The sequence below is a fragment of the Dermochelys coriacea genome, chromosome 6, assembly GCF_009764565.3.
Source record: "Dermochelys coriacea isolate rDerCor1 chromosome 6, rDerCor1.pri.v4, whole genome shotgun sequence".
Taxonomy (NCBI): domain Eukaryota; kingdom Metazoa; phylum Chordata; order Testudines; family Dermochelyidae; genus Dermochelys; species Dermochelys coriacea.
Genome location: NC_050073.1, coordinates 81,776,713 through 81,803,842, shown reverse-complemented (window position 1 = coordinate 81,803,842; position 27,130 = coordinate 81,776,713). Strand labels below are relative to the sequence as shown.

Here is a 27,130-nt window from a genome sequence, read left to right as displayed (position 1 = left end):
CCAGGATAATCAACACTTCCTTCACTGCGTGTTCCCAAGTAAACAACTTGTAAACTTCCTGTTTTACTTTCTTAACTGGGAAAGTACCCCCATTCATGGGCTAGTAACTTCACCAACATCCTCATTGTCTTAAGCAGTCTTACAAAACCTCCCTGCCTCAACAGCTTTTATCTCCAAATATGAAATTAATAGTACTTATCTACAGCACTCGCAAAGATATTTGAAAAGCACTTCACAAAAATTATGTTTATTATAAATAGCATGCACCTTACTTCCTTCAATATCTAGCTCATTTTATAACTCAGCTTTACTTTCAAAACCTTGAGAGCTTAAAATGTAACTTTAGAAGTAGTACCAGTAGCTGAACTTTTTTCCAAAATTTTAAACAAATATTTGCCTGACAAAGAACCTAAACAGCTAAGAGCTCTCTATAATAGATATCACTGAAGCAAGATTACAATCACACTGAAGAGAAAGAATGATCTGAGCTCTCACTGTAATACCAGAGCTCAAAAGCTGGTACAGCACTCGTAGTGTGAATTTGACAGAAGCGTTTGTCAGTGTAGGAACACCTCCATTAGCATGGGAGGTGCATAATGGAGGCTGGGGGAGGCTATACTGCCAGGTGGGAAAGGGAAAACAGGGGCGGAATTGGGGCCCCCAGAAAAATCTCCCTCCACCACGGCACAGAGCTTTTCTGGTCTCGGGGCCACAGCGGGATGGGGTGGGGGATGGCAGAGGGGGAAGAGGAGCGAGCGGTGGGTGGAGCAGGACCTCAAGGCGGGAGAGAGAGGTGGAGTGGAGGTGGAATGGGGATGGGGGCTGCGGTGGAAGGGATGAAATGAAAGAGGGGCACTGGGCTAAGAGCTTTAGCCAGGGTCATGAGCTCCACTGTGGCCCCGACCGAGCCCTCAGCTCCTTCTCTCCCCATTGGGATGGGGCTGAGAGCAGTGGGAGGCACCACTAGAGGAGGCAGGGCTGTGGGAAGCTTCACCAGCCACTCATGTCCATTAGCTATGATGACAGAATTTGTTAGTCTCTAAGGTGCCACAAGGACTCTCATTGGTTTTGCTGATACAGACTATCAGGGCTACCACTCTGAAACTAGACATTTTGTCAGCATAGCTATGTTGGTCAGGGGTGCGTTTTTTCACGCCCATGAGTGACATAACTACACCAAAGTGTAGATCAAGCCTCAGACTGTGAGAATCTTCAGCAAGTGAAAGAAAGTTCTTGTACAGGATATAGATTTAAACTGCAACCAAGTTCCTGTCTACACAGGAAAACTGACCAGCAGGGGTTCTCTTCTCTAGTTACAATAAAATTACAATAATTATCTTCTCCTGTCTGATTTGCATTAAAATATTCAGTATTCAAACTCAAAATAATTCTCTAACATGTGCTACAAAAATGTTGCCGATCACTTGCAAGAAAGGATAAGTAATAAAACAAGGCATTGATTGCTTTATGCTCATCTTAAGTGTACTGAAAAGTGAAACTCCTTATGAATAATTAACCCGCACTTACAGTTTGAGACTGGTTCCTTTTGTTAGAAACATTGGCAACATTGAGTCCATCTATCACAATATCATACGGAGGATGATTTTCTACAAAGTTTTGAAATTCTTCAAGTTCCTAGAAAGAGGAGAAAAGAAAAAAAAATTAAATTAACAGGATTTTTTTTAAGCTTTTTTTAAAAAAAAAGAAGAAGACCAAAAAACCCTAAACCTCTCACTTCACTATCGTCTGCTGCCTTTGATATCTTTAATAAAATATTTACTGCAACACCTTCAAGGGATGATAACATTGCACTAGATGCTTTCAGTTACATTTTTCTTTGCTTACAATTGAACAAACTCCACAGCTTCTACCCCTCTTAAACTCACAGTATAAACTGAACATTTTTGACAAAAATAGGTAGGTCAGTCAAAATCTGACAGAAGCTTCAAAACTAGGTACAGCTTTTTTATTTCATTTAAAAAGAAAATAGGAGACTTGCGTTCCATTCCCAGCTATGCCATTGACTAGCTGTGTAACCATGAGCAAGATACGTTGCGTCTCTGCGCTTCGGTTTCCCCATCAGCAAAATGGGAATAATGCTATTTAGCTTCTTTAGTAAACAGCTTTGAGATCTCTGAATGTAAAGCATTAAATAAGAGATTCTTGTTGATATATTTGCTTACTACTCTGGTTGTAAGGCATACACAAAAGCCTTTAAAGCAGATAAAAATAGAGAACCTTGCTATATCAGAAATGTTATCCAATGGCTGATCAAAGAGCATCTCTCCAACTCTCCTAGCCAAAGTTGCATAGCTTTGTTGCATCAGACATGTCTAGAAGAGCTCTGTGTAAGCTCAGAAGGTTTTCTCTCACCAACAGAAGATTGTCCAATAAAAGATATTACCTCATCCACCTTGTCTCTCACTAGTATCCTGTGGGACCAACATGGCTACAACAACATTGCACACAGGGATTGGTAGCATTTAACAGAGGAGGAATTCTGTCGTGAATAACATAGATAACTAAAGCCTTCACACACCTCTCCCCTCACAAGTCCTAGAATTTGCATTCCTGAACAGGTTAGCAAGCCATAGGACATGGCAGTTACATAGATTAGGGGAGGCTTTGTACTAAATAGGGCTTTTTGAAACTATGGGAATGGCACAGCATTGTCTTTGTGCAGGGGTTCTCAAACCGGGGGTCGGGACTCCTCAGGGGGTTGCGAGGTTATTACATGGGGGGTCGCGAGCTGTCAGCCTCCACTCCAAACCCTGCTTTGCCTCCAGCATTTATAATGATGTTAAATATATAAAAAAGTGTTTTTAATGTATGGGGGGGGGTTGCCCTCAGAGGCTTGCTGTGTGAAAGGGGTCACCAGTGCAAAAGTCTGAGAACCCCTGTCTTTGTGGAAAACTTTGTAGTTTTATCAGATTCATGCACTACCTCTGAGGGCAACCCCCCTTATAAATTAAAAAACACATTTTTATATATTTAACACCATTATAAATGCAGGAGGCAAAGTGGGGTTTGGGGTGGAGGCTGATAGCTCGCGACCCCCCATGTAATAACCTTGCAACCCCCTGAGTTGTCCCAATCCCCAATTTGAGAACCCCTGCACTAGATCATGCAGCATCTGCAAGTAACACTGTCTACCACCCTAGGTTGGATAAGTTGCTGTCAGTGTGAAATCTAATCAGTTTTTTAAAAGTAGCTTCAGACTACATGTGACCTGGAGTCCCCAGTGACGTTATTTGGTGTTTTACAATCATTCATTTTGGGTTTTGTGGGGTGGTTTTAAGTTTTTCTCTCTCCTGTTGTGCTTTGTGAAAAATCCACACAAATAACTGAGGAAACTGACTGATTAGACAGGAAAACAGACACAGAAATGGCTACACTCAAAAAGGTGTCAAATATAGAAAGAAAACTACAAAAATAAAGAAAAAATATTTTTCCTCTCATTGCTTTCAGTTACAAAAATCTCAGCTGTAACCTGTAACAATAGCAAGTAAAACAATTGCAGACAAAAATGTGGCTTGGAAGTTGACAATGTCCCTTTTACCAACAAATGCAGTGTGCTAGATTCAGCTTTCTTTTCTGCTGATGTGGAAAAAGAGAAACTCAGTTGAAGTCAGTGGACTTGCACATATTTTAGCAGAGTTTTTGAATTAGTGTTTAATGGCAAGCTTTTAGTAGTGTAATCACTAGAAAACCTTCAGCAGATAGAGGCTTCTACGTGTATTCAGTTCCTGGTATGTCATGCACTATTCTGAAATATATTTCAAGTTAGTCACTGATAAACCTGAGCAATATATTGAAAACATCATCATCATCAGAGTACATTTTAAACCTTCGGAAGAGTAATTACCTGACAACAAACATGCAGGGAAATCCCTCAGATTATGGAACATGAAAATATGTACTGCAGGTTACTATAGTTTAAGGTGTGTCTCCGAGATGAACCCAATCAACTCGCGTGTCATCAATCTCCTCTAATTACCTCCTGCATATCTCCAACACAAAAGGAAAGTAGAACTAGCCACTCAAGTATAATTTGGTTCTTAGGGCTTGGCTACACTTACATTTTATAGCGCTCTAATTTGCTGGCTCAGGTGTGTGAAAAATCACCCCCCCCCGCCCTTCTCAAATTGTCCTTGAGACAGTAATGGGTCTGCTGTCTGGACAATACATTTGAGTTGAAGGATTCATCATCCTTACACCATGATCACTTATTAAATTATTCGGTTTCTGAGGTGGTGAAGGTCAATGAAAAGGTATTGGGTGCCATGTCAATAGAGATTAACAGGGTTTCCCTGTGGGGAGAGGAGTTGTTAGTTTTCTTGACAATGCTGCAAGACACTGCTCAAGAAACTAACTCCTGACATTAACAATCTTAACAACTGACCACTTTCCAATCTCCCTTTTTTGGGAAAGGTAATGGAGCAGGTTGCAGCCAGAAAACTATGAGATTCCTCAAATTTGCATGAGCTCTATCAGATACAGGCTTCGGCATGAGACAAAAATTATACTGGTGGCACTAGTTGATTATTTCCTCCTAGAAACTGAAAATGAAGAAGTGTTCAGGTTGATTATTTTACATCTATTAGCAGCCTTTTACACTATGGACCAGAAGTTGATGTGTATGGAAAAAGCTTCTTCCCAAGAGGTGTCACTGGAGGACTGGTTATTAGGGAGACATGGACTGCAATGGGCTCCATATGCTGATGAAACCCAGCTCTTTGTTTCTATCAAGACTGATCTAGATGGTGCAGTGGAACAAATTACCTAGTGCCTACACAAACTTGGTTAGTTCTCATTTTGAATAAGACTGATATGATGTTGGTGGGTTGGGGGAAGCAGCCAGAAGAGCTATTGAAGTGCCACTGTCAGAGGTAGTATGACCACCATTTGTAACACTGGTGTATATTCTAAGTATTTTATTACAACCTGGGCTGCTCATGGATGCCAAAGCACTTTTTTCCATCTGTACCTAGTTAGAGAAGTGAAACATTTACACTCCAATCTAGACTTTGCCATAATGAATCTCATCTCTGACCTTGACAAAAGATATAATGTTCTCTACACAGTGCTGCCCTTTAAAATAACCAAATCACAGAAATGTAGAAATGGAAGGGACCTTGAGAGGTTATCAAGTCCAGCTTCCTGCACTGAGGCAAGACCAAGTAAACCTAGACCATCCCTCACAGATGTTTGTCCAACCTGTTCTTAAAAACCTCCAGGAACAGGGATTCCAAATCCCCTTGGAAGCCTATTCTAGAGTTTATCTAGCCTCATAGTTAGAAAACTTTTCCTAATATCTAACCTAAGTCTCTCTCTTGCTGCAGATTAAGCCCCATAACTTCTTGTCCTAACATCAGTAGACATGGAAAATAATTGATCACCATCCTCTACGTAACAGCACTTAGCATACTTGAGGACTTATCAGGCCCCTCCTCAATCTTTTTTCTTCAAGACTAAATATACCCAGTACTTTTTTAGCCTTTCCTTATAGGTCAGCTTTTCTAAACCTTTTATCATTTTTGTTGTTCTCCTCTGGACTCTCTTGAATTTATCCACATCTTTCCTAAAGTATGGGCGCAGAACTGGACACAGTAGGCTGAGGCTTCACCAGTGCTGAGTAGAACAGGACAATTACCTCCCATATGTTACAGACACTCAAGTTAATACACTCCAGAATGATAGTAGCCTTTGTTATAACAGCATCACATAGTTGGCTCATTTCAATTTATGATCCACCACAACCCCAAGGTCCTTTTCAGCAGTACAACCACTCTGCCAGTTATTCCCCATTTCGTAGTTGTATATTTGATTTTTCCTTCCTAAGTGAAGTACTTTGCACTTATCTTTACTGAATTTCATCTTGGTGAATTCAGACCAATTCTCCAATTTGTCAAGGTCCTTAATCCTGCTCTCCAAAGGGCTTACAACCCCTTTCAACTTGGTATCATCTGCAAATTTTAAAGCATACTCTCCACTCCAATATCCAAATCATTAACAAAAATATTGAATAGAACTGGATCCAGGAATGACCATGTGAGATACCACTGGATATGCCCTCACAGTTTGACAGTGAACCACTGATAACTGCTCTTTGAGTATAATCTTTCAACCATTTGCGTACCCATGCCATAGAAAATACATCAAGACCACATTTCCATAGCTTGCTTATGAGAATCTTGTCTGAAACTGTATCAAAAACCTTACTAAAAATCAAGATATATCATGTCTTCTGCTTCCTCCTATTCACTAGGCCAGTAACTCTGTCAAAGAAGGAAATTAGGTTAGTTTGGCAAGATTTTTTCTTGACAAATCAACACTGGCTATTTCTTATAATTGTATTATCCTCTAGGTGCTTATAAATTGATTGTTTAAGTTTGATTGGTCCATTATCTTTCCATCATGTGAAAACTAAAGTTACTATGCAATATGCAGGCCAGCTTCTTAAGTTGGAAGCACATTACACAAAAGGTTCAGGATCTGAACTAGGTTCCAATAGGTTTAAGGATGGAATTAAGAAAGTATCAGCATTAACCTATAAGGTTCTACATTGTTTCGTAACTGGATGATAATCAGGAGGATGTGATTTTTAAGGGTCCAACCTCTCACAACCTGCTAGAGCTGGAAGTGCTTTGTTAGATGTGACAGGGTCAGGCCAGATGACGACAGGAGAGTGATTTTTTTTTCTCCCCCCTCTAAGAGTAGTATGTTTTTTATTACATCACGTTCATACTGAAAAGATTAAGTTGTAAGATTGGGAGTGGTCATTGTGTTCAGATAAAAAGGCTTATTTACAAAGATGTTTACTTTACAATTTTACATAAGACATGATTCTTCAGAACATACAAAGTATCAAATCACAGACCTGGTCTAGAAGGCAGATATATTAGCCCCAGGTTAAGTAGGTCCCTTTTCCCTGGGTAAGGTAAAAGGGAAGGTTCCAGAACAATCAGGAACTTTCTGGAAACAATTAAGGCAGACAGGCTGATTAGAACACCTGCAGCCAATCAAGAAGCTACCAGAATCAATTAAGACAGGCAGGCTAATCAGGGCACCTGGGTTTAAAAAGGATCTCACTTCAGTTTGTGGCCTGCATGCAAGGAACTGGGAGCAAGAGGCGCAAGAAGCTGAGAGTGAGAAGACGTACTACTAGAATATTGAGAAGTACAAGCATTATCAGACACCAGGAGGAAGGCCTTGTGGTGAGAATAAAGAAGGTGTTGGGAGGAGGCCATGGGGAAGTAGCCCGGGGAGTTGTAGCTGTCGCACAGCTGTTCCAGGAACCACTGTAGACAGCTGCAATCCACAGGGCCCTGGGCTGGAACCCGGAGTAGAGGGCAGGCCTGGGTTCCCTTCATTCCCCTAACTCCCTACTTGATACCAGAGGAGTTGAATTGGACTGTGGGTTTCACCAGAGGGGAAGGTCTCTGGCTGTTTCCCGATTCACTAGGTGGATCAGCAGAGACTGTGGGGATTGTTTTTCTTCCTTTCCCCATGCTGGCCAGTGATGAGGCTAACTGAGTGAACGGCAGATCTGAGCCATGAAAGTGGCCAAACTGAGGGCTGCCATGAACCTCTGAGGCAAGCAAATCCCCCAATAAGCGCAGGACCCACCAAGGCAGAGGAGGAACTTTGTGACACAGAGCTTTCACAAACAAGCTTCCTGAAAAGTTTTTCAAGCTCTGGTTATTGATCAATAATTGGAAAGAAGATAGTATGAATCCCAATTTTGATCATAAAAAGAAAGAGAAAAAAGAACACACTAAGCCACTACAGAGCACATTACACTCATTTGGCTAAAAAAACCCTGCAGGGCCATACAGAGCAATCACTATAGCTTCAAATTCAGTCAATAATTTCCTACTTATGACAACTACTACTAATAATAGTGTTTCAAGTGTTAATTGTATAACAACTCAAATGATAGATAAGCATGACCGCTTACTCAAGAGTGTTAACATTTCTTATATGAACTACAAGGTGAACTGAACTGTATAGCACACATGCCAGCACCAGTGAAGTCAATCATCTTTCATATAAACTTTATTCCAGTATGTTTCATAGCTTAAATAAATAAGATTACAGACAAATAATAAAAAAGGAATATATCAAAAGATATAGATAAGACAAAAAACAGCAGTAACAATACTTGGCCCTGATATAACTCTTTTCCACCATAGATCTCGGAGTATTTAATAAAGATGAGTAGGTGTCATTACGCCCATCAGGCAGGTGGGAAAAACTGAGGCACAGAAAGATAAGTGGACTTCTCCGAGATCACAAAAAGTTAACAGCAGAATCAGAAACAAAACCAAGTTTTCCTGCCTTCCAGGCGTGTGTCTATTCTCTGAACTTGTCTGAGATTCATAATAAGACAGTAAATCACTGAGGTAGTGTGATACAGCATGGCAGTTCAATATGTCTTGACAATTAAAAAGGAAGGAGTATTTGCACCAGTAATACCAAGATTGGGAGAAGAGCAGTAATGGATGAGCAAAAGGTACAAACAGCAAAGGGGAATAAAGAAAGAGAGAAAAGGTGAATAAAGCAGATTTGAGTTACTCCAGAGTGTATTTTACAACCAAGGGCTATTTTCACTATATCAACACTTGTACTCAATATTTAAAGCCAAGTAGACTATTTTTTAAACTGAGAATATAGTCTCTAATTCTTTCTCCACAGTGATGTATGCACTGTCCCTAAAGACTCAGTTCAATATGGTATAGATGCTTTGTAAGTAGTCCTAAAGTGGCATGTTACTTTGGGGTTGGGGGAAGCTATAGAAGATCATTATAAATGCAGGGAAGATGACAAATGCTTTCACAGTGAACTCTAGACTGAAGTCAGTACCAAGTAAGAAGTGCCCCACTTTAAGCAGGGATAAGTCATGTCAACAACTGCAGAGCACTCTAGTGCAAAACAAATACACTAAAAATAAACCCAACAATCTTTCCATTTCCTCCCTTGCCTATCAATCCTCTCACCCATCGCTAGCAACTAGGGACACAAAGATCCTCTGGTTCCTTAGGGGGTGACAGTTTTAGGGAGAACCAGGCAAAGAACCACATACAGGGACCAGGTGGCCCAAACCTCCCCCAAAAAGAGGAAAATTCTGGAAATTCAGCGTGGCCTGATTTCCTCCCCTCTCCACAAAGGAGGAAGCAGATGGGACAGCTATGCAGCCTAAACTTCCAAATGAGAAATAGTAGTGGACCAACCCACCCAAGAATGGCCACAAAAAGTTGTACAAGTGCACACACAGATGTGTATGACATGAATGTTGTGTTCGAGGGATATTGAGATTTTAAGTGTCAGGATATGTCTGGATTTTGACCAGGGCCTACTCAGCCTACAGTAATGAAAAGATGATCAACCTGCAATTCTCTGTGGTATTCCCTCTATTAGCCAATTGTAAGAACAACTGGCAGGCCTTCACCACTATAGAAAATTCAATGGAACAGATTTTCAACTAGCAGTCAACAGATGAAGATAATACAGAAACAACAATGGTTCCCAATGCAGATTATAGTACTGGTATCAGGGCTAGTTCAAGCAAATCTGGGGCCTAGCACACTATTTAATTAGGTCCCCCACTGCCAGGGGGTAGTTCAATGTGTGACCTGCTCTCCCTCTCCTACATACTCCAAATGGTTCTGCCAGCCAGCTGGGTGGGTAATGGAAATAGGGAATATGGCCCTAACTGCTGTGCATTCATGGAGAATAAGTGGAAGAAGGTTACTAACTAAACCAAACTCAAAGCAGAAACGTGATAATAGAATCATAGGGTTAGAAAGGGTCACAAGGGTCATCTAGTCTAACCCCCAACAATTTTTTATTCCCCATTTCCCAAGCCTGCACAGGGATACCCTTCTTCCCAAGGAATAGCACCGGGCCCCATCAGTAGTTCCACTGACTCCAGAGGGAACACTCATGGTGTAAGGTACTATTGATGTAACCTGGTTAATGGGACAAAGAGAGACCCTGATTCCCCACAGGCCTCAAACTGGGACTCAAAGAGTATGCGCTGTACACCAGAGCTGCAAGGTATAATTTCCTGCTCCAACAGACATACCTGTGCTAGTTCTGATTGGGCCATGGTGCTAAAAATACAAGCGTAGCCACTGCAGCATGCATGGAGGGATGGGCTAGCTCCATGATCTCAGATGGGATCATACTCAGGACAGCCAGCCCATTACTCTGCTGCAGCTATACTTCTGGTTTTATCATGCTAGCTGGATCAGGGCTAGCTGGGTACATCTACTCAAGCTGAAAATTGCATCTCCCAGCTCTAACATAAACATACCCAAACAAACTTCATAAATTAGCTTAACTAGTTAAGGAATTAGAGAAATATAAACCCGTTACTTTACCAGGATTTCTCTGAGGAATTCTAAAAAAATAGGTGGTATTACTCATGTTACCATACAACAATTCTTCCCAATTCTTGTTTAAGTTTTAATACTATGGAGCAGCAGTAGCCATTTGACAATATTACGGTTGCTGCTACATTTTTTTAAAGCTGATTCTGTAGCCCCTGTAAAATTCACAAAAGAAGTCAGATCAGCTTGAAAGTTGGGAGGATAAATCTGGAACCAAGATAAACTTTGTGGGAAAAATATGAAGATACTTGAACAATGGGGTTCAGAGACAACGGGTACCGTAGAATTAGGTGTTTTAAAAGTTGCAAACATCTAATGCTTTTTCTGAACACAGCTAGGGAAGAAACAGTAGGTAAGGTAATCATGAAACTTGTATGGCTAGACTCTTCTTGTTGACATCTAGTACATGGTATCATCAGAGGTCTAAAATCTGAAATATGAAAAGTTATCAGACCTTCTTTTTAGCACTATGGAATGGAATGATAGAAAGTTGGCAATCTATACACTGCTGGCAGAGAGCACAAGCTTCCTAGCTGAGCTGTTAACTGTACTTCCAGCTTCACCCTAACTCCTTCAACAAGAGGCTTGGCAAGGACAGGAAGAAGAGAAGGAGAGAACTGAGAGCTGAAGCTGTGACAGGTGTGTAGATAACAGCTCAGCTCCTTTTCCAGCAGCTCTTGCCAACATACTGGGTTTAAGGACAAGTTCTATTCCCTCCATCCTCTTGGGGGCAGGATGACAGGGGTGGGGAACTCGTCCCTGAGACCAATACAGGAGATGAAGAATCAGCCCAGCTCTTTATATGGCTTCTCTATCCAATAAACTCTCTGTTGAACACCAGCAGGGGAAGTGCCAATCTGACAAGTGTATTGCGAGGAATCAGGATGCCGCCCCTGACCTTTCTGATGATGTACATGTACAGTGGGGAGGCAAAGTTTTAGGTGGTGCCAGGAAAGACAGCAGGAATGAAGTAAAAAGAAAAGGAGTACTTGTGGCACCTTAGAGACTAACAAATTTATTAGAGCATAAGCTTTCGTGAGCTACAGCTCATTTCATTGGATGCATTTGATCAAATGCATCCGATGAAGTGAGCTGTAGCTCACGAAAGCTTATGCTCTAATAAATTTGTTAGTCTCTAAGGTGCCACAAGTACTCCTTTTCTTTTTGCGAATACAGACTAACACGGCTGCTACTCTGAAACCTGTCAGGAATGAAGTAGTAAGTGGAGACATGGATAGCCTTCCTGTGATAGGCCCATAATGCCCCACTCTCCTGGGTTTGGTAGGGCTTCTTCACCTGCAAGAGCGCTAGAGAGCTGGAGCTGCTGTACTCCCTAAAGATCACCAGAGCTATCTGCTACAGAGGTTGGAGCTGAACTCTGGCACTACCAGCAGCAAAGCCCAGCATTCTCATAATGGTTTGATCTTGTTACTATTAAATGTCAGAAACAAAATTTCTCAGATGTGGCACTGGCTCCATGTAGTGGTCTTTTATCTTTCAACCCCATTAAGTATCCAGGCTGCTCATTTGCTAAAGTCAACACATAAGGATGAGTAAGGACTTGCAAAGCAAAGCAAAAAAAGAAAATGTAAGAAGAGCATTTGACCATGATTTTGTACGTATCGTACCATTTCTAACTCATGTTTATGCAGTGATCCCTGTTCAAAGTAAGATGTTCCCACTGCAGATGATATATTACCATAGCCCATGTACTTTTAGGACTGCGAGGTTAGTGATAATTTTTTGTGAATTTTGACAGGTAATATTGATGTTTATTTTCAAATATTTTTCCTAGTTTTGACTTAAACTATTGCACTATTGAAAAATCCAGCATTCAAGATTTAATAAATATAAGCTTCAGAAATAAACAATATTTAATGAGACGGCAGAGACTTCCCTTTTTTGCTAGGGCAACCTAGGTATTTTTTAACTTTTCTCCTGTGAAAATTTCAGTTAAAATGTAATCCTTCTAGTCCACGTATCCTCTCCTCAAATGACCAATTAGAAAGATGTGAAAAATTATGAGGGTGAAGGAAGAAATAGAGAGTTCAGCACTTGGATTCATTTTATTAAATTGTGGAGAAAATGTAGGCAGATTATTAAAATATTTGTGAGTTTCTTACTGATTAAGACAAAAATTAAAGATATATACTGAAGGAACTGAAGGACCAAAATCATGATAAATGAGATTAAGAATAAATATATATGATTATAAGCAGAATGTCGAAATGAATTCTCAGATACATTTTACTATAAATCAGTGAAAATGTATAGTATTAGCATGACACAACTTTTTAAAAAATCCTTAATATAAAATTAAGTGTTGAAAAAATTATGGTGGCTCTTAGACCTATTAAACATTAGTCACTTATGACTCTCCAGTCAATAAACCTGAAGGCCCTTGAGACCTACCTGAGGAGATGTCTTCCTGAATGTATCAGTTCCCTGGATCACATCTTTTATTATTTTTTCCTTGAGTGCATTGTACTCTTCTTGGCTCAGATTAATAGATTCCAGGTTTTGGTTACAAACTGGACATTTTCCACTGTAACGGTAATAAAACCACAAACAAAGTATGCATGTGTGTGAATAAGAACTGTAAAAGATCCATATGTTAAAATTCACTTCCATTTATTAAATGACTATGCATGCCTCTTTCTGTGCAAACAAAAAATAAATAAGTAATCAGAAAATGACTTGTGCCCAGTTTGGGCCAGATCCAAAACCTATGGAAATCAATGGAAATGCTCCAACTGACTTCAATGGGTTCTGGATCAGATCCTTGGGGACATTTAGGGGTCAGCTTCTGTGTCAGAGGTCCTAGTAGTGAAGGGAGAGGAAAGATGGTCCAGTGATTACAGCCCTACGCTGTGGCTTGGGAGAACAGCGTTCAATTACAAGCATTACCACCAACTTCCTGGGTGACCTTGGAAAATACATTTAATCTTTCTCTATTTCAGTTATCTCCATCTGTAAAATAGTACTTTGCAACACACTTATGAGGCAGAAAAGACAAAATACATTAAAAACTCAAATGATCAGATACTACAGAGGGGATCACAGAAATAGCCTAAAATTGACTAAAGCATTGACTGAGCTATCAGACCCTTTCCATGCTGACTCCCTCTCCGACATAGTCTTTCCCCACTGCTGGAACTTTTAACTGTGCACAGGGGCAGTGAGTTATATGGGCTCCAGCAAATTCAGGGCCCGGCTCCATCAATGTTTGGAGTCGGGTCTCTCCCCTGACCCTGCCTGCCAGCCCACGCACCTCCCTGGGAGCGTTCCCATGCCCCACCCACCTCCCCCGGAGGGTGCCTGCCTGCGCCCTGGGCAGTGGGCAGCTGACCCCTGCAGCTCCGCGCTGCACTCCCTTGCCAGCTGCTGCCAGCTACAAAAGGGAGCGGCATTGGTAGCAGGCTGAGGTGCAGCCGCTGCCTGCAGAGGGAGGAGGAGCACACGTGATGCCAGCCCTCCCTCTCCCCCACGTCTGGCACCCACCACAGAGGAGGTGAGGGGGCTTCCTGGACCTGAGAGGGGCCCAGCCCCTAGAAGCATGTGCAATGACAGCGCCGGGTGAGTGTGCTGCAGCTGGGGGTGGGGGAAGGGAAGAGGAAGGAGCGAGCTCTCTGCTGCCAGTGGGGAGAGGGCTGTGGGGACCGTGGAGTCCTCCTCTCTGGCCCTGGCCCCAGGGTAGCTCGCCTGCATCCTGCAGTCCTCATCCCCAGCCCCAGCCCAGAGCCCGCACCACCAGCCAGAGCCCTTACCCCTCCGCACCCCAACCCTCTGCCCTAGCCTGAGCCCCCCCGCACCCCTCATCCCCAGCCCCACCCCAGAGCCTGCACCCTCAGCCAGAACCACAGCCCCCCACATTGTGCAATATAGGGCAACTATTAAACGGTTATTGTTTCTATGCCATTTTTACATTATTTTAAAAAATATATATCGGCTTACAAGGCAGGTGTGGGGGCGGGACTTGGACCCGTTCTGGGCACCACCAAAAATTATACAAACCTGCTGCCCTGGACTGTGCAGGGGTGAGGCTCTGGCAGGGCGGGAAGCATCAGGAAAAGATTCTGGCAACTCCCCACAGCAGGAGCCTTTCACTAAGGAAAGGCTCTGGCAGGAGGGAGGCAGCAGAGAGGAGGCAGTGAGACACTGCACTGCTCAATGTAGCAGTGTAGATGTGGAAGGCACTGCAAAGATCCCATTTTGCCAGCTACCCCCTATTAAACTAAACCGATATATTCAGACAGTAAACATCCCAATAACCAGGTCAACATACACTATTCATAAATTAATACTGAGCAGCTCCAAATCCATTAGAGGTGTATCATTTAAAGCATGTTCCAGGCAAAGAATCATAGGGTTAGAAGGGATCACAAGGGTCATTACCTCTGCCAAGATGCAAGATTTGTTGGCTCTAAATCATCCAAGACAGATGACTATCCAGCCTCCTTTTGAAAACCTCCAGTGAAGGAGCTTTCACAAATCTCCTTACACAGTCTGTTCCATTGTCCTACTGTTTTTACAGTGATGAAGTTTTTTCAAGACATTTAAGCTAAATCTGCTATGCTGTCATTTGAACCCATTGCCTCTTGTCCTGCCCTCAATGGCAAGAGAACAACTTTTTTCCATCTTTTTTTATGGTAGCCTTTCAAATATTTGAAGACTGCCCCAATATCCTCTTTTTCAAACTAAACATACCTAGTTCCTTCAGCCTTTGTTCATATGGCTTGCATTCCATCCCTTTAATCATCTTCGTTGTTCATCTCTGTACCCTTTCCAGTTTCTCCACATTCTTTCTATACATACCATACTTGGGAACAACTATTTTAAAATCTCCCAAGTCCCTGGGCTTGGGTACACTTGTAAGTTAGAACACATTAAAGGAGCCCCGGGCACACTAGCTCTCTACCCGTCCACACTGGCAAGGCACGTAGAGCGCTCTGACTCCACAGCTAGAGCGCTCCTGGTACTCCACCTCGGCGAGTGGAATAATGTTTTGTGCGCCCCCGCTGGAGAGTCGCAGCGCCAGTGTGGATGCCCTGGTCTATTAGTGAGTTCAGATCGGCCTCCAGAAGTGTCCCACAATGCCTGTTCTAGCCACTCTGGTCATCACTTTGAACTCTACTGCCCTGCCCTCAGGTGACCAACTGTCAGACCCGCCCTTTAAATTCTCTGGGAATTTTGAAAATCCCCTTCCTGTTCGCTCAGCCAGGCACAGAGTGCTCTCAGCGAATCTTTCCAGGTGACCATGACTCCACGTGCCAGGCGATCCCCAGTATGGAGCAATGGTGAGATGCTGGACCTCATCTGTGTTTGGGGGGAGTAAGCTGTCCAGTCCGAGCTGCGCTCCAGCCGTAGGAATTACGATACCTTCAGGACGATATCAAGGGACATGATGAAAAGGGGCTATGACAGGGAAGCACTGCAGTGCAGGGTTAAAGTGAAGGAGCTGCGGAACGCCCACCGCAAAGCCCGCGAGGCAAACAGCCGCTCCGGTGCTGCTCCTGTGACCTGCCATTTCTACAAAGAGCCGGACACAATACTTGGGGGCGACTCCACTCCGTGGACCACCATGGACACTTCAGAGCCCAGTTCAACAAGGCAGGAGGAGGAGGAGCAAAGCGGGAGCGAGGGTGCTGAGGCGGAGGAAGACACCCCGGAATCCCTAGATGCGGGCAGCCAGGAGCTGTTCTCAAGCCAGGAGGAAGGTAGCCAGTCGCGGCAGCCGGTGCTTGGTGAAGGACAAACACCAGAGGTGGTGCCCAGTAAGCGGCTTTTATTTTGGGAAGGAAGTTATTCGGTGCGGGCTCTTGGAGTGAGGAGGGTTAGGGCCGTATGCATGCCTAGATCCGGAACAGGGCGTTGATGTGCTCTCTCACATCTTGGTAATCGGCCTCAGTGATCTCTTCAATGGTCTCATCCAGAACTTGGGCAATGCGCTTGCGCAGGTTTCTCAGGAGAGCCACTGTGGTCCTTGTCCCAGTAAGGCTAAGTTGTCCGCGACACTGTGCCGTGAGGGGCAAGGGGACCATTGCTGCACACAGGCAAGCTGCATATGGGCCAGGGTGGAAGCCGCATTGCAGTAGAAGACCCTCCCTTGCTTCCCAAGTCACCCTCAGCAGCGAGATATCTTCCAGGATGAACTCCTGTGGAAAATATGGGGATGGTGTTCAGTATAGGGGCCGCCTGCCACTGTTGGCTCTCCCCAAGGCACAGAAACCCAGAGGACAGTACAGCCATGAAACAATCAGTCACACTTGATCCTGTGCTTACTCACTATTTTGTGGCTCCCATGGGTTATGGGCGCTCGCTTTGGGATGGGCAAATTATGCTATTGTGTAGACTGTGCTTGCCCTTAAGTATGAGGGAATCATTGCTCTGTCTGGTGTAAAAAATGCTGCCTCTGTTAAGTGTTGCATTTTGCCTTTACAGATGCAACCTTGAGATCTCAGCTGTCTGTGTTAACATCGGACAAAAGATTCCAAAGAATGAGAGAGGCCACGTAGAAGCAAGGAAGACATGTTGCATGAAGTAATGCAGCATTCAATAACGAAAATCAAAAAGTGCAGGAGTGGCGGGACAGTAAAAGGAGAATCTGCCAACAGAATGAGCAGCACTGGCACAAAACCACGGTGCTCTGGCAGTAAAGCATGGATCGGCTGATAATGGCGCGCCAAGCTGACTCTATCCAGGAGCTCGTAGCCATGCAAGCGGAGTACTACCACGCCCCCTGCAGCCCTTGTCCCAAAACTTTTTCCCTTGTGCCCTCATGTCACCTCCAACCCACTTTCCCCAACATCCAGGTTCTTACCGCCACCAGCTGCCTCCATCACCTGTAGCTTCACCACCCAGCACTGAAAACTATGATCCTTACCCACTGCACTCAACCCCCATCAACATGCCATACAGCCATCCTGAAGTGCAGCACTCATTGTACAGCACTCCAGACATGAAGGCTTACTATAATAAAAGGACATATGCAAATCTGTGATTGTACTGTTCCCCACCCCACCCCCTTGCCCTTTGTGTTTCCCAAGCAGTTGTGTTTCTTTTCAATAAATGGATTTTTTGGCTTTGAAAACATTCTTTATTATTGCATAAAGTAAAAGATACCTTAGCCTAGGAAAGAAACAGGCACTGTAAGTCAAGGTAGCAAACACAGATTCCTACTAACATTGGAACCACTGCACTTCACACTCCCGTGCAGGGCACCAGACATTGTGGCTTTCTGCCTCAAATTGCTCCCTCAAGGAATCCCTAATCCTTGCAGCCCCATGCTGGCCCCTCTAATAGCCCTGCTCTCTGGCTGTTCAAATTCAGCCTCCAAGTGTTGAACCTCCGAGTTCCATGTCTGAGTGAATCGTTCACCCTTCCCTTCACAAATGTTATGGAGGGTACAGCACGCGGATATAACCCCGGGGATGCTGTCATCGGCCAAGTCCAGCTTCCCATACAGACAGCACCAGCAGCCCTTTAAACGGCCAAAAGCACACTCCACAGTCATTCTGCACTGGCGCAGCCTGTTGCTGAACCGCTCCTTGCTGCTCTCAAGGCTCCCTGTGTAGCGTTTCATGAGCCACGGCATTAAAGGGTAAGCAGGGTCTCCAAGGATCACAGTGGGCATTTTGACTTCCCCTACGGTGATCTTCTGGTCTGGGAAAAAAAGTCCCAGCTTACAGCTTCCTGAACAGGGCAGTGTTCTGAAAGATGCATGCGTCATGCACCTTTCCGGACCAGCCTGCATTAATGTCAGTGAAACACCCACGGTGATCCACAAGCGCTTGGAGAACCATAGAGAAATACCCCTTCTGATTAACGTATTCGGAGGCTAGGTGGGCTGGTGCCAGATTTGGAATGTGTGTGCCATCTATCGCCCCTCCGCAGTTAGGGAAACCCATTTGTGCAAAGCCATCCACAACGTCATGCATGATACCCATAGTCACGATTCTTCTGAGCAGGATGCGGTTAATGGCCCTGCAAACTTACATCAACACAATTCCAACAGTCGACTTTCCCACTCCAAACTGGTAAGCAACCGATCGGTAGCTGTCTGGAGTTGCCAGCTTCCAGATTGCAATAGCCAGCCGCTTCTCCACCATCAGAGCAGCTCTCAATCTCGTGTCCTTGCGCCGCAGGGTGGGGGCAAGCTCCTCACACAGTCCCATGAAAGTGGCTTTTCTCATCCAGAAGTTCTGCAGCCACTGCTCGTCGTCCCAGACTTGCATGACAATGTGATCCTACCACTCCGTGCTTGTTTCCCAAGCCCAAAAGTGGCATTCCACGGTGGTGAGCATGTCCGTGAATGCCACAAACAAACTTGTGTCATATGCGTTACTCGAGTCGATATAATCGTCAGAGCACTCACTGTCACTTTGGATCATAAGGAATAACTCGACTGCCAAACAGGACATGTTGCGAGATTCATCCACATACTCCTCAGCAGTTCAGGTTCCATTCCCGCAGACCAAAAGGGAAGACAGAGCACGCAGTACAAAAAAAATGTTGAAAGATGGCACCAAATGTGGACAGAAGCACAGGGATTGCTGGGATGTGAACCGATGCATCACGGGGCGTTGGGACAGGACCCAGAATGCCCCCCCAACCCCTTCCCACAAGCCACAGCGCCAGAATGGGAAGAGGTGCTCTGTGGAATAGCTGCCCATAATGCACCGCTCCCAATGCCGCTACAAGTGCCGCAAATGTGGACAGACTGCAGCGCTTTCCCTACTGCGCTCTTCGAAGGCGGGTTTAACTCAAAGCGCTCTACATCTGCAAGTGTAGCCATGCCCCATGTACAAGAACACCCCGGATCTCAAGTTAAATTTGCCCAACTAAAATGTGATTGCCCCAAATTCTTTGAGATCAGAATGAGGTTTTTGTTGATGCTGTTTTTTAATTAAGTTGTGCATATCCCTGCCTCAAAGACAAGCTAATGATCTAACGCTCTTAAAAATCCTTGGTGAACCACCTAATTTATATGTCTGATTGTGGATGAAAATTACAACCAATTCCAACCTTAGCTTTTTTTGTAAAAAGTGGCAGTGGATAAAGAAACAAAGGATCAGCTATTTTGCTTAAATTTCCCCTGTAGTGTTGCTTGGCCAGGTAGATACAGGGGGAAATAAGCTAATCGTGTCTGAGCTCTCCCTGAAAACTTTGAGGGCTTTTACAAAAAATATGAGGTAGAAGACCTGTTTTCATCCTCATCCTCAGATTGCACATGCCAACCACTGTCTCCAAGATTTTTAAGTACAAGTCAGCAGGTTGTCCAATAGGCAGTACATAAAATGTCATTTATACTGAACAGTTCTTTGGTTGTTCCAGGCTGCCAGACAAAAGGATTTTTCCTTGCATCCTCCCACTTAGGTCTTTTCATAGATGTAAAGTAGAATGTTGATGTTTCACATTTTCCCCTCTACGATGCTCTGTTCAGAGGCTTACATTCATCCAGCTGTGTATGCTTTAAACTGAAGGAGGGATCATTCTTTTTTACATCAATCAATTTGTGAAGTTCTGATCTGCATAATCCTAGAACACTGCCATTGATTTTGAGCTTTAAATGTTAAGAAACAGCAAGTCATTCTCCCCGGATTTTTGCACAGAGAAAAGCAAAGAGTGAGCTGACGTATATTTCTTACCCAACACAACCACAAATACCTAATTGGTACAACAACCAGACTTCTGGTCTATATCAAAACACAGACCATAAGCAAAAAATATTCCAAGATTGCATAAATTACTGTGCGGACAGTGTATTTGCTGACTTAACACACTAACAATGAGCAACTTTTAGTACATTCCACATGCTCAACCCACTGGTTGCCATCACAGGCCTAAGCCACACATTTGTATTAATCAGAAGTCTGGCTATTTAAATAATCTAAACTCCTGATAAATAATTCTAAATACAACAGGCAAAAATTAGAACCACATTGTTAAAACTCCACAATTTAAGAGCCCACAAGAAAGACCCCAAAAATTATTGAGACTCCACCAAAATTATTAAGCTTAACATTTACAGACTTTGTTACAGCTGGCATATTTAAACCTTGAATCTTTTTCCAGTATCGCTTTATATTAGTTAGAAAGATCTAATCGTAGAATAAAGTAAAGTCACGTTATGCTTTGTTTAACAAATTCATAACATTGTTTCCCATGAGCCAAAGCCTGCTGAGCGGGCATTCTAAGAGCAGCATAACCAACCAAACAACCTCTTATGAGGTAAATTTCAGTGACTATTCACGGTAACATTGTTTTTAGCACATAGTTGGATGCAGGTTCCTGAAGAATAAAAATAGCATACATTCCCCTCAGGAATGAAAGCTGATTACACCTCTGCATGGTTTAGGAAAGAACATTTTTTCTCTCCCACACACACTGTTCCCTGACAGTTAGGTGCACTGTTCAATTATTTTTTGGAGTGGTGGGGATAACGTCAGACTTAACAAGCTGATGTTTGGATCCAGCATGCCAACTGCCATGTGGAATCCCTAAGTGGAAGAGAATTAGAGCTTTCCATAACTGACCTTGGGAAGTCAAACAGCCTTTCTAACTCTCAAAGAAAAATTAATAGTCAGAAGAGTCTAAGTCTGAAGCTCCTGATTATCAGGACTAAAAGAAGCTACAAGCTCCAGGAAGCTGGAGGAGGGAAGAAAACAAGCAGCCTGTATGCTGCAAATCAGATTTTACAGCAGCCCACTTTTGCTCCCACAGCAGTCATTGTTTCCTCCCCTCCCCCCTACCCCGACTTCAATAGCAGCAGATGCAACACATACTCACATTTAATAAAAGCAAAGAGAAATGTTAAAGAGTCAGCACCTGTACACTCTATTTTTATTACAAACCCTAAGCAACATATAACTCAAAGATGTTCTTATCTTTGACACAATTTCAATACACATGAAAGACAAATCTGGCTTTCAAATTAGACTGTCAATACGCAAGACACATTCACAAAGTTACAAATATTTGTATATTATATTTTGAAGAAATATGTATCTAAATTGTCTATGAAGGAAAATACTTTGCAATTCCTTGATTTTGTCCATACTGCAAATTAACATTTTTTTTGTGCAAATCTCTGTGGTAGGGCCAGGTTCTGAGCAATTACATAGGGACAGTTTACTTTAACCAAAATAATAATCTCTGCAAGGGTCTCTGGCTCCTAACCACCTCCCATACAGTAAATAAACAAACAGCCCTACAAACAGAGCAGCTCATTTCCTTCCCACTATGGTCAACAAAATTGCTTTCTCCTCCTGCTACAGGTGTATCCCAGACCCTCTTTAAGAAGCAGGCTCTAATTAGCTCCCAGCTAAGAGCAACCCCTAGACTTGTCTTTGAACCCTGCCTGAAAGTTAACTCGAAATAAATAAACCCATCACCAGACACATACACTGTCAGGCTCAGAGTCTTCCTAAGGGCTCTGTCGGGGTGGGATTGCAGATCCATGGCATCACCTCAAGGGTTTGAGAAGTCCTGTACACCCACCAAAAAGTGTGTGTTAGAAATTATGATCAAAGAATTTATTTCAATAAGAAATTTGAAATGACAGAACAGAAATAGTCCTTTTACTTTGTTTTATCACAGTAAAGTTCATGGCAAAAAAAAAAATCAAACATTATTTATCAAGTTTTTACATAAAATATTGTATTTACCTATTTTTAATGGTAGTTAAGCGTCCTTCCCATTTCTCTCCTGGAATACTAAAAACAAAAATATATATAATATAAATGATGTTAGACTTCTGTGTCATCTTTTTTTTTTAACTACAGTACAGCCAAAAGATTCTTTTCTGGTCTGCATCTAGAAATAAAAATAACAATTGTTTACATATAAGGAGAAATTATATGAAGGCTCATCTGTTATACCTGCTTATGTGCAACACCCCACATATGTCTACTTATGCATTTATCTGCGGTGGAACAGGCCTTGGGCCAGACAGAGACAGAGAGAGAGAACAACAACTCTGCAGTCCAATGGTTAAGGCACACACTCCCAGGAGGTGGAATACTTTGGTCCAGTCCCTCTGCTCCAATCACTCTTTCATGATTTATCTGCAGCGGAACAGCTTCAACAGGAGAGTTTGACAGGTTTCAGAGTAGCAGTCATGTTAGTCTGTATTCGCAAAAAGAAAAGGAGTACTTGTGGTACCTTAGAGACCAACAAATTTATTTGAGCATAAGCTTTCGTGAGCAGCTGTAGCTCACGAAAGCTTATGCTCAAATAAATTTGTTAGTCTCTAAGGTGCCACAAGTACTCCTTTTCTTTTAGGAGAGTTTGAGTTAGCCCCACATCAGAATTCCCAATAGCTCACGGGTTACCGCACTCTCCTGAAAAGCAGATCTGTTGTTCAAATTCTTTCTTCCCCTTTGGCAGAGAGTGGGGAATTGAACCTTGGTCTTCCATATCCCAGGCAAGTATGCTAACCACTGGACTAAAAGTGATAAAGTGGGCATGGGAACCAGTACCACTTCCTCTGGCCAGTTTGCATGTAGTGAGGCAGGTCCCTAATTAATTTAAAAAAAAAAAAAAGGCTTAGGCACCTAAACCCACTAACTCCAGGTAGTTGTTTCCCATCCATGCATCACTAAGCAGATATAGGCACCTCCCTACAGCCCAGATTTAAGAACCTCTCTCTGAGAGAGGAGTGGGGCTTAGCACACACCCCATCATTAGCATCTCTAATTGGCTAACCAAGGGCTGGTCTACAGTGACACTTTACAGAACTGCAACATTCTTGCTCAGGGGTGTGAAAAAAACACCCCCGAGTGTAGCAAGTTTCAGCGATGTAAAGTGCCATTGTAGACAGTGCCCCAGTGCTGGGAGCTACGCCCCTCATGGAAGTGGTTTTTTTAGAGCACTGGGAGAGCTGTCTTCCAGCACTCTGCCGCGACCATACAAGCCACATTAAAGTGCTGCCGCGGCAGTGCTTTAACATTGCCATTGTAGACTAGCCCTCCATCCAGTACTGGCTTTTATGGATTGCACTTCTTAGGTGACCATCTCTCTCCATTCACGGAATAGGGAGCCTAGGCAAATAACTCGGTTTTGTGGATCACCATGTTGTTCCTGTGCCTAGACATTAGGCACTGTGACACTAAGCATTACAAGGCCTAAGTCTCTTTATGGATCCCACACAAAGTCACTGCAATTTGACTCTGCAATGTTTGCATTGGGACCTTTTGACACTGCATCATCACAGTGCCAACACACATCACTACACTGCATTGGCCACAATGATATATGAGGTTCTTTAGCTGTCTTGAAAGATAAGAGAAAGTGGTAAACCCTATTACCCTTCCTCCCACCCACTCAACTCTGTACATGAGCCGGCTTTCCCCCTGACCAAAATATGATGACACTATCCTCTTTTATTCCCACTAATATGATTTTTTTAAAAAATTACAGTTCTGCTCTGAGAAGCAATTATGCAAAAACAGCACTTTCTTATTCAACAGATCTCATTCTTGTGTGTACTGTAATATCTGCTGACTTCAGGGGCTTCTACTGAAATTACTCTGGTTACCCTCCAAGCCAACACATATTAGAAGGAACGAGCCAGAATTTGTTTTCTCATGGCATTTGCTATTTTCTTGTACCACAGAGGAAAACTGTCTCAATTTTGTACAATTTACCATTTCTCTCCCCTAGTACATTAGAGGCAATTCTGACACTCATCATCAAACATAACAAACCAAGGATGAGAACTGGTGAAGACAAAAATGTGGGACTCATCAGAATATGCTACACCTATACCCTATACGAAAAATGCAAAATGAAAAGGTAAAAATTGTGACAGGAAATTCAGATCTGGCAAAATTTTCTACTTATAGTAGAAATAAAGAGATTATGACAGTGCTTTTTAAAAAAAAGGAAAAAAACATAAAATGATAAAAGGTTTCAGGGATTTACACTGGCTTTTGGACTATGGTCTTAATGGATCACAGAGTCAATTCCCATTAATCAGTAACAGCTTTTGAAATAATATTTACCTTTCAAACCATAGCTTTATGCTTTGCATAAGAGCTTCTCCAGGATATAGCTGATTTTCTCTCAGATACAAGAGAATTCCTAAGAGTTCACTTTTTAACTGATCATCCTTCACACGTTTGCCAGTATCAAAAAAGACTTGAAGCGTATCCAAGTTTGGTATCAAATCCTTAGCCAGCATTTCATGATACAGTTCACATGCCAGGTTTATTTCTTGGTTATTGAGGGCTCCTTTGATACAATCTCCATAGTTCCCTTTTGATGGGGTCATGACTTTTTTTATCTCTTCCAGTAGCGACAAGGCCTCTCTCCACCGATCGGAACCATTCAGCCCCTTGATCAGAAGGCTGTAAGCCCCAGTTTCTAAAGTCTTAAATCTGACTTTCATTATATCATAGACATCATAAACTTCTGCCATCTGTTCCTGCCGGACGCACAGAGCCAGGTACTTGACCAATAAATTATAACTGATGTCACCTTTTCTCATTGCCACCACAGACAGTAAGGACTTGGCCACATCTATGGAGCTGTTGCATTTGATCATTTGCTCTAGCATTACATCTTCAAACTTGCTAATTCCCTTAAATTCTCCCCTCAGCTCTTCCCATTCCGCCACACTCAAAGGTTTTTCTGGTGGCCGGATACCATTCTTTTTAGATATCATGAGCAGTTCCTCTTGGTTCTTTGATCTCCTCTTGGCAGCTCCAGCAGAGAACAGGGAAAAAGGATGAGGAGAAGAGGTGTCTGTTCTGTCTCTGCCCTCCCTTTCCTCTCCATTTCTACCTTCAGATCTGGTCTTAGTAGACAGCATATGAGTTGCTTTGGGATCCATTGGTATTGCAGATAGAGAAGTGGTAGTAAAAGGGAAACATTTAACATGTTCCCTGTTCGGAAGATGGAAGATGACAGCAAACAGCTGTTGGCGCCTTGGAATAGGCCAAAACATGTGGTATTTCCCCAAAGTCTGCAAACCCAAGAAACTAGTGGGACGGAAGAAAGCCATGATGAGGAGAATGCATATACTGGGAACACTCCTCAGGAGAGATCTAGTGGGAAGTGAAGTTTGTGTGACAAAGTTTATAGTAAAAGTCTTAAGAGGTGTCAAGCTGTGAAAGTTTTTGAATAAAGGTCACAAGGGAGCTTTTAAGGCTTTCATTAAAACAAAAATAGCAAAATCCTTCAATCACCAAAGGAAGAAATATTTGAAACTACCAAACTATTAATACAAAGGGTGAAAGAGCATCTCTCTTCCCAGGAAAGAGACTTGGCGGTTCTGTACTTTATTGTGCCTGCCCAATGGCTGAGGCTGTTTAAGGTTTATCATAAATATATGCTATAAAAATGGGGAGCAGCGATGTGAACTTCCTATGAACTAAGAGCTGTTCTGCCACTTTCATCCAAATCAGATCAGGAAATTACCTACAGAAAACAGACCACAAACAATACACAATTAGTACTTACATCTCCAGAGTAGTAACTTCAACATTACAATTTAGTTTACATTTTTACAACCAAAAAAGTGACTTATCTAACCTATCTTATGGTCTGGCACCCAAAATTTCCTCACCTAAAAGCCAATGATAAACTGCCAGTATTTTAACATGGGACTTCTACCAAAGCTCCCTCATGACTTATAGTTTGTGATAAACATCCAGGAAGGCAGGCATTCACGTGCTGCAAACATAAAAGGACAATTAATTTTTTTCACCATTTAAACAAAACCTGCTTTCCCAGTGATAACGATACCTCAGGAGGGAGACAACACCATTCTGCAAGCAAGCTTTTTAATATGGACACCTCCCAGTAAGCTATTATTTCCTAAAAAGTACACAAAGGATAGTGATAGCTGGTATCCAGCCAGTGTAACCATAAGAGAAGGGGTGTGTTTGCCAGAATGGGCAACAGGGGATGGATCACTTGATGATTACCTGTTCTGTTCATTCCCTCCAAAGCACCTGGCATTGGCCACTGTCAAGACAGTGTACTGGCGCTAGACGGACCAGTGGTTTGACCCATTATGACTGTTCTTATGCGTTTGGAGGAGGCAGAAAGGATCCTTGTGAGAGACCTTTGTTGCCAACTCTTGTGATTTTTATCACAAGTTTCACACTCTTTGGTGTATTTCTTAAAGCCCCCACTGCTGAAGGGGTGTAATTAGGCAAGGGATTCAGCTTTCACTTTTAAAAAAAGCTTCTAGCCAGCACGATTATAGAGACTAGCTGGAAAATGTGAAGCCTGGACACCAAAAGGCAAAACCATCACAGCTGTAACTTCCTAACTCCAGCAGCTCTGCACGTTTCCGACCTCACGCTGCCAAGCCAGTCTCACAGTATCTGGACCTGACTAGTGAGGGCTGAGTGCTTGGGCCCATGGCAATAGCACAACGTGCACATCCTCTCTCCGCAGACCTGGGAGACAATCGCTGCCCGCCGGGACGTGCACCCAGGGCCGCTCAGAGACGCTGCGATGAGCCGCGGGGCGAATACCCCCCAGCACAAGCTGGGCCCGCTCAGCCGCGGCCAGAGCCAGAGCGCAGGCAGGGGCCTCCGTTGGACTCAGCGGTATCCCGGGGAGCCCGTTGGAGCCACCAACCCCTGGCAGCGGGGCGAGGGTTCGCTGCAGCTCACGGAAGCACAGCGCACGCCTCCTGTGCCCCAGCCCCGGTGACTACAGCTGCCCGCACGCTGAAAACTACAGCTCCCATCATGCAATGCAACCCGGCTGCCTATACAGGG

At 43.3% G+C, this 27,130-nt stretch overlaps 1 protein-coding gene across 6 annotated transcripts in view; it reads right to left on the bottom strand.

The window, feature by feature from the left end:
- Window positions 1–27,130, bottom strand: part of LOC119857647 (protein only RNase P catalytic subunit) — an 89,119-nt gene that overhangs the window by 61,743 nt on the left and 246 nt on the right. The window contains exons 1-6 of one of the 6 annotated variants that reach the window (XR_006282088.1): window positions 26,324–27,090; window positions 25,685–25,814; window positions 24,398–25,502; window positions 22,061–22,108; window positions 12,807–12,939; window positions 1,528–1,635 (exon numbers count right to left, since the gene is read on the bottom strand). Coding sequence is in view for 5 of the 6 variants with exons in the window: in XM_038406850.2 (XP_038262778.1) it covers window positions 1,528–1,635; window positions 12,807–12,939; window positions 22,061–22,108; window positions 24,398–25,398 (1,290 nt within the window). In the remaining variant the exon portion in view is untranslated. Of the gene's footprint in view, window positions 1–1,527; window positions 1,636–12,806; window positions 12,940–22,060; window positions 22,110–24,397; window positions 25,815–25,962; window positions 26,070–26,323; window positions 27,114–27,130 lie in introns of those variants that run through there. The other 5 variants (XM_038406850.2, XM_043516595.1, XM_043516596.1 and 2 more) reach the window with 5 other exon arrangements.